General features: G+C 36.5%; 1 protein-coding gene across 1 annotated transcript; it reads left to right on the forward strand.

Moving 5' to 3' along the window:
- Positions 1-4,248: 4,248 nt before the first annotated feature.
- Positions 4,249-5,985, forward strand: LOC146663258 (uncharacterized). The gene is made up of 2 exons (XM_085417363.1): positions 4,249-5,476; positions 5,753-5,985. Exons 1-2 carry the CDS (start codon positions 4,249-4,251, stop codon positions 5,983-5,985), a joined length of 1,461 nt encoding a protein of 486 aa, XP_085273489.1.
- Positions 5,986-7,933: the final 1,948 nt, after the last annotated feature.

Below are 7,933 nucleotides of genomic sequence, written 5' to 3' on the forward strand. Positions count from 1 at the left end.
TTAGCTGAAAGTAGGCAGGAAAACCAAAATCTACACAACATGATTGAACAAATCCAGGCAGAGAAAATTCAGCTTGTAGAGAAGTGCAGACACATGGAGGCCCTAAATAACCAGTTGGAAGAAAGGCATAATGAATTTGTCAAGAACCAACGAGAAAAAGAAAATAATCGAAGGCAGCCCAATGTGGATAATATAAATGAGGGCTGGAAAATACTATTTAATGAAGCACAGGAGAAGATTTTAAACTTGATGACAGAAAACAAACACAACCGTGCTGAATTAAGACAAATGTCCCACCTGCTCGAAGAAAAAGAAGATATTAATCAGGAGCTCTGTGGGAAACTCGAAGACACTGAGTTTAAGAACCTGGAGATGGAAGCAAAACTTGATAAAGCCCAGGAAAAAAACAAAGAGTTGCTTCAAGAGAAGAAACAACAGGAAAGAAAGGAGAAAAAAATGGAATGTAAACTTCAGACCATGAAGAAACAAAACAAAGTCTTGCAAGTAAAGCTTAATGAAGCACTGCACAGAAATGCAGAAATGTTTCACGATGAAAGTCTCATAAACCAGCAAGACGAAGAAAATAAAAATACACAAAACCTGCCCAGTGTAGATATTGTAAATAAGGGCTGGGAAATAATCTTTATTGAAGATCCGCAGCATATTGCAAGCCTGATGACAACAAACAAGCAGAACTGCGACCAGTTAAGAAAAATGTCCTACCAGCTTCAACAAACAGAAGCTATTAATCAGGAGCTCTATGGGAATCTCAAAGACACTGAGAACAAGAATCTGCAGCTTCACCTAAAACTTGATGAAGCCCTGGAGAAAAACAAAGAGTTTCTTCAAGAGAAACAGCAACAGGAAAAAATGCAGAAAAAGACACAAGTTATTCTCCAAGACTTAGAAAGGAAAAATCTACAGCTACACGCATGTTCTAATGAAATGAAGGAGAAAATCATGGAACTAGAAGGAGAAAGGGAAAAACTGATAAAACAACACTCAGGCGCGCAGCACATTTGCAATGAAATGCTAAGCAAGAACTCAGAGCTTGTGGAACTTTCTAACATCATAAAATACAAAATTGATGAAATCCTGAGAAAGAACACAGAGCTCGAGGGACAGAATAAGAACTTAAACTACAAATACAGTGAACTCCTAAAAAAGAGCACAGAGCTTGAGGAACTTCATAACAACTTAAAATACAAAAACAAGAAAATGCTCAAGGAAAACACAGAGCTCGAGGAAATTAATAACAACTTAAAATACAAAAAGAAGAAAATGCTCAAGGAAAACACAGAGCTCGAGGAAATTAATAACAACTTAAAATACAAAAAGAAGAAAATGCTCAAGGAAAACACAGAGCTCGAGGAAATTAATAACAACTTAAAATACAAAAAGAAGAAAATGCTCAAGGAAAACAAAGAGCTCGAGGAAATTAATAACAACTTAAAATACAAAAAGAAGAAAATGCTCAAGGAAAACACAGAGCTCGAGGAAATTAATAACAACTTAAAATACAAAAAGAAGAAAATGCTCAAGGAAAACAAAGAGCTCGAGGAAATTAATAACAACTTAAAATACAAAAACAAGAAAATGCTCAAGGAAAACAAAGAGCTCGAGGAAATTAATAACAACTTAAAATACAAAAAGAAGAAAATGCTCAAGGAAAACACAGAGCTCGAGGAAATTAATAACAACTTAAAATACAAAAAGAAGAAAATGCTCAAGGAAAACAAAGAGCTCGAGGAAATTAATAACAACTTAAAATACAAAAAGAAGAAAATGCTCAAGGAAAACACAGAGCTCGAGGAAATTAATAACAACTTAAAATACAAAAAGAAGAAAATGCTCAAGGAAAACACAGAGCTCGAGGAAATTAATAACAACTTAAAATACAAAAAGAAGAAAATGCTCAAGGAAAACACAGAGCTCGAGGAAATTAATAACAACTTAAAATACAAAAAGAAGAAAATGCTCAAGGAAAACAAAGAGCTCGAGGAAATTAATAACAACTTAAAATACAAAAACAAGAAAATGCTCAAGGAAAACAAAGAGCTTGAGAAACTTAATAACAACTTAAAGTGCAAAAAAAAATGAAATTCTCAGGAAAAACAGAACTTAATAACAACTTGATGTCCATACCAAGTGCTTCTACTCCAACTGCCTGCAAAATTATTATTTAAAATTATTTGGACAGTTTAAGTGTATTAGTTGACATCAAAGTGACTCTTTAAATTGGCTAACAACAAACGATTCAAACAAGCTAATTTATTTCACATCCAATGAGTCACTTTAAAAATCCCACGACCGGTCGAGGCAGATGGCCGTCCCTCACTGAGCCTGGTTCTGCCGGAGGTTTCTTGCTTTTAAAAGAAAGTTTTTCCTCCCCACTGTCGCCGAGTGCTTGCTCAGGGAATTGTCAGATTATTGGGGTTTTATTTATTTTTTGTCAACTAATACACAACTCGGGGCTCGCAAAATCTCTAGCCCGACGTCCCGGAGCTAGCGATATCTCCGGTCGGGCGACCAAAATCTATCTCAGCCCCGGCGATTTTGCGAGCCCTGCGATCTTATTGGGCATTCCAAATTGATTTTTTTTTTATTCATTAATAAAGTCCTACAAAGATTATATTGTGAATATTGCATGTTTTCATTGTCACACAAATGTGTACATTTTCAGCCTAGACTGAACATGTGTGTTTGTCTTCTATTCAAAATCAAACATTTTAGTAGCAACTACTGTATTAAAATATGGCAGAGGTTTTACTCTGATTACACAAACTTTATGTAGGAGTAGGTTATTTGTAAATTTGACCTCTGACCTCACAGAGACACAGGATGACAGGATATGTGATATTAGAATCCACATATATTGGTATATAATCTCCTAAATGTTGCCAATGGCAGTAAGGAACATAGCTCTAAATAACATTATCATCTTTTTGACCCTCACTATCCGGTCGTTCAGTCTGACGTCACTAGCCGTGTCTGGACCTAAACTCCGCTGCAGGTCCATATATCAAACGATCACTATGGCATTACTGAGAGTTGAAAAACTGTCTAAAGTCTTTCATCTTTAATAAAATGATCAGCGTTCTGCTCTACCAGGTGTAACAATTGAGTTTGGCATCCAGGCATCCATGAAAACCGAATTTATGACATTTAACGGAGTTAGCAGGGAGTTAGCTCGCTAGCTTCTATCTAAATACAATATAGCATGTCCTGACTGCGGGGTTTTGGAAACAAATTAAAACGTACAGCTCTGTTATCACTTCCAACATAAATGAAGACAGAAAACATTAGCTTGAAGCTCAAGGTCGTCATTTTATTTCATTTCTTTTTCTGGGCTTACAAACAGGACACACAACATTTAGATAACCATTACACTGAATCTTGGGTCTGTGTTGAGTCTTCCAGCTGCTGACTACAGAAGCTAGATTGACCTTTCAGCATGTTTATAGCGGCTGTGGCTATGTGCTGGTAATGTTACCATGTGTGAGCAGTCACATTGGCAGCAGACATGTTTCAACAAACTAGTCATATCCCGGCCCTACATTAGCTTGTTTAATGGTTAAGACACTGCAGGTACCACCACTTACTACAGACACCGATGCAAGTTTGTAATAGTCTGTTAATTTAGACTGAAAGAATATACAAACAATATTAACTCACATTATATATGTTAATTACTAATTTGCTTATCGCATAATTTCGGTTACCATTTGCTAACTGGAGCCTAACATTGGCCTTTCATGGTTTTTGATAAACAGCCCAGTAAAAGTCCACATATATAAAGGGTCTACACTCTTTCTCACTGGTGTGTTAGCTTTAAAATCTTATTTACCTTCAACTGTAAAACTCCAGATGATAGTAGATTTTCCAAAGCGAGAAACAAAATGGCGGACAGTGCAGCCGATTTTTCCTTTCCAGGGGGCGGAGCTTGAGGAGAAAACACGACTAACATGTGAGTGAGCGCTTTGTTTAGACCCCCAAAATGGCGGATCGGGCCAAAATCCTTTCCACGCCCACCCCCGTGACATCACACTCCAAAGCCCTATGACATCATATAGCGTGCATGCAGATCAAAGGCATCTGATCCATTCGAAAGGTATAAATAGGGGTGAGAACTGCAAACTTTTAGTCAGTTTATTCGCAGCACTCGTGTTCGCAGCATTCAAACATAAACCTGAGAAACATTTTGAAACAGTTGGATCATTTACACAGTTGTTTTACTAAGATTCCAACATGTCTCAGAGAAAACACAGCAAAAAACAACAAGCTTACGCTGGCCCTCTGCTCGAGGGTCCATCCATCCAAAGGGCATTAGCTGAAAGTAGGCAGGAAAACCAAAATCTACACAACATGATTGAACAAATCCAGGCAGAGAAAATTCAGCTTGTAGAGAAGTGCAGACACATGGAGGCCCTAAATAACCAGTTGGAAGAAAGGCATAATGAATTTGTCAAGAACCAACGAGAAAAAGAAAATAATCGAAGGCAGCCCAATGTGGATAATATAAATGAGGGCTGGAAAATACTATTTAATGAAGCACAGGAGAAGATTTTAAACTTGATGACAGAAAACAAACACAACCGTGCTGAATTAAGACAAATGTCCCACCTGCTCGAAGAAAAAGAAGATATTAATCAGGAGCTCTGTGGGAAACTCGAAGACACTGAGTTTAAGAACCTGGAGATGGAAGCAAAACTTGATAAAGCCCAGGAAAAAAACAAAGAGTTGCTTCAAGAGAAGAAACAACAGGAAAGAAAGGAGAAAAAAATGGAATGTAAACTTCAGACCATGAAGAAACAAAACAAAGTCTTGCAAGTAAAGCTTAATGAAGCACTGCACAGAAATGCAGAAATGTTTCACGATGAAAGTCTCATAAACCAGCAAGACGAAGAAAATAAAAATACACAAAACCTGCCCAGTGTAGATATTGTAAATAAGGGCTGGGAAATAATCTTTATTGAAGATCCGCAGCATATTGCAAGCCTGATGACAACAAACAAGCAGAACTGCGACCAGTTAAGAAAAATGTCCTACCAGCTTCAACAAACAGAAGCTATTAATCAGGAGCTCTATGGGAATCTCAAAGACACTGAGAACAAGAATCTGCAGCTTCACCTAAAACTTGATGAAGCCCTGGAGAAAAACAAAGAGTTTCTTCAAGAGAAACAGCAACAGGAAAAAATGCAGAAAAAGACACAAGTTATTCTCCAAGACTTAGAAAGGAAAAATCTACAGCTACACGCATGTTCTAATGAAATGAAGGAGAAAATCATGGAACTAGAAGGAGAAAGGGAAAAACTGATAAAACAACACTCAGGCGCGCAGCACATTTGCAATGAAATGCTAAGCAAGAACTCAGAGCTTGTGGAACTTTCTAACATCATAAAATACAAAATTGATGAAATCCTGAGAAAGAACACAGAGCTCGAGGGACAGAATAAGAACTTAAACTACAAATACAGTGAACTCCTAAAAAAGAGCACAGAGCTTGAGGAACTTCATAACAACTTAAAATACAAAAACAAGAAAATGCTCAAGGAAAACACAGAGCTCGAGGAAATTAATAACAACTTAAAATACAAAAAGAAGAAAATGCTCAAGGAAAACACAGAGCTCGAGGAAATTAATAACAACTTAAAATACAAAAAGAAGAAAATGCTCAAGGAAAACACAGAGCTTGAGGAAATTAATAACAACTTAAAATACAAAAAGAAGAAAATGCTCAAGGAAAACACAGAGCTCGAGGAAATTAATAACAACTTAAAATACAAAAAGAAGAAAATGCTCAAGGAAAACACAGAGCTCGAGGAAATTAATAACAACTTAAAATACAAAAAGAAGAAAATGCTCAAGGAAAACAAAGAGCTCGAGGAAATTAATAAGACTTTAAAGTGCAAAAACAATGAAATGCTCAGGGAAAACAAAGAGCTTGAGAAACTTAATAACAACTTAAAGTGCAAAAAAAAATGAAATTCTCAGGAAAAACAGAACTTAATAACAACTTGATGTCCATACCAAGTGCTTCTGACCACTCCAACTGCCTGCAAAATTATTATTTAAAATTATTTGGACAGTTTAAGTGTATTAGTTGACATCAAAGTGACTCTTTAAATTGGCTAACAACAAACGATTCAAACAAGCTAATTTATTTCACATCCAATGAGTCACTTTAAAAATCCCACGACCGGTCGAGGCAGATGGCCGTCCCTCACTGAGCCTGGTTCTGCCGGAGGTTTCTTGCTTTTAAAAGAAAGTTTTTCCTCCCCACTGTCGCCGAGTGCTTGCTCAGAGGGAATTGTCAGATTATTGGGGTTTTATTTATTTATTTGTCAACTAATACACAACTCGAGGCTCGCAAAATCTCTAGCCCGACGTCCCGGAGCTAGCGATATCTCCGGTCGGGCGACCAAAATCTATCTCAGCCCCGCCCGTCGGGTTATCATATAGCCCGACGGGCGATTTTGCGAGCCCTGCGATCTTATTGGGCATTCCAAATTGATTTTTTTTTTATTCATTAATAAAGTCCTAAAAAGATTATATTGTGAATATTGCATGTTTTCATTGTCACACAAATGTGTACATTTTCAGCCTACACTGAAAACAAACTAATCAGTGGGATAAACATAAAAAAAATTATTGTAATCGGTTGCACGAAATTAAGTTATGTTTGGTTAACCTTAGTTTTTATGTTATACCTGCACACATTTTTCTGGTAACATGAACATGACTTTGTTATGTTGTTGTTATGTTTTTCATTCCGGTCAAATATTTATACAAACCACTTGTTTATCAGACATGAACTTTTTGTGTTAATTGTATTGGACTACTATGTGGTATAGTGACAAGATTATTTTATGGTAAGCTTATTTTATTTTATAACAAATTTCTAATATATAATATATAATCTAATATATAATTGAGTGTTCAATAAATAAAACTAAATTAAGGCTGATCTTACTGTATGTACTGTACACTTTCTCTTCAATCAAAGAAATAAGCAAAACATTTTTGAACAATGACCTGTATCTTTGAAAATACTACACAGTTGTAACAATGGACTTTCAATTCAGGCTTCCAAAATATACATGAGTCATATTTGTACAATGCATCTCTTGAAAAACATTCCACAACATTCCTCAAAGTTATCTGCTGTAACCTGAATTCAACATTGTGGGGCCTTATGACATCGCGCTTATGTAAAAAATAGTTTTTTAAATGTAAGAGCCATAAGGTAATATGGCAACAGGGGTGTAATTATTAAAGTGACACAAAGAAGAGACTTAAAATAACATTATAACCCACAGGCACAAAACCAAGAGACCTAAACTGATTAGTATTGGCTTGCTTCTATCACTAAAAATCACAATCACTATACTAGACGATGCAATCTGTTTGTAGCGGTGCACCTTGGGAAAAAAATTGCAAACTGGTGAAATTGGTGCAAGGCACCATTTCCATTGAGAAAAATGGACATTCAAAGTTTGAATTTTTTTTTTAAACGAGCCATGGCTTGAAAAGTGAAAACTTTACCAGTGCTGGCTTAAAAGAAAGGATGGCACATATTCGAAGAGGTAAACATGTTGTTCCCACATCATAACTGGAAAACTGTTCAATCGTACAGTCTGGTCCTGAAAACCTGGGCCTTCTTTGAAAGGCTGTTCCTTTTGAGCTCCATAACCAGTTTCTATAATACCTCGAAGGTATACTTTTCCAGTGGGTAGGTGAGGTTCAAAGTGTACATTAGTCCAAACAGCATTGCAGCTGCTAGGGTATAGTTATCCAAATCCTGCCAGACTCTCTGACCTTCAAGGATTATCCCGATGTCCTCAGGGGATAATCCTGCCATCTCTTGACTTTATGATGTAAATTCCCATGGTTGTTTCCTTATTAGATCGTTGGATAATGGCTTCATCTGTGG

This window comes from Rhamphochromis longiceps, linkage group LG8 (genome assembly GCF_057381845.1).
Source record: "Rhamphochromis longiceps isolate RC_006_pf linkage group LG8, R_longiceps_female_GT1.1, whole genome shotgun sequence".
NCBI classification, from domain to species: domain Eukaryota; kingdom Metazoa; phylum Chordata; class Actinopteri; order Cichliformes; family Cichlidae; genus Rhamphochromis; species Rhamphochromis longiceps.

What these genes read in the sequence shown, in the direction of transcription:
- LOC146663258 (XM_085417363.1), top strand. Translation starts at nt 4,249, where the DNA reads ATGTCTCAGAGAAAACACAGCAAAAAACAACAAGCTTACGCTGGCCCT. An exon ending in GAACTTAAACTACAAATACA is followed by an intron (nt 5,477 to 5,752) that starts GTGAACTCCTAA and finishes AGGAAAACACAG; the next exon opens with AGCTCGAGGAAATTAATAAC.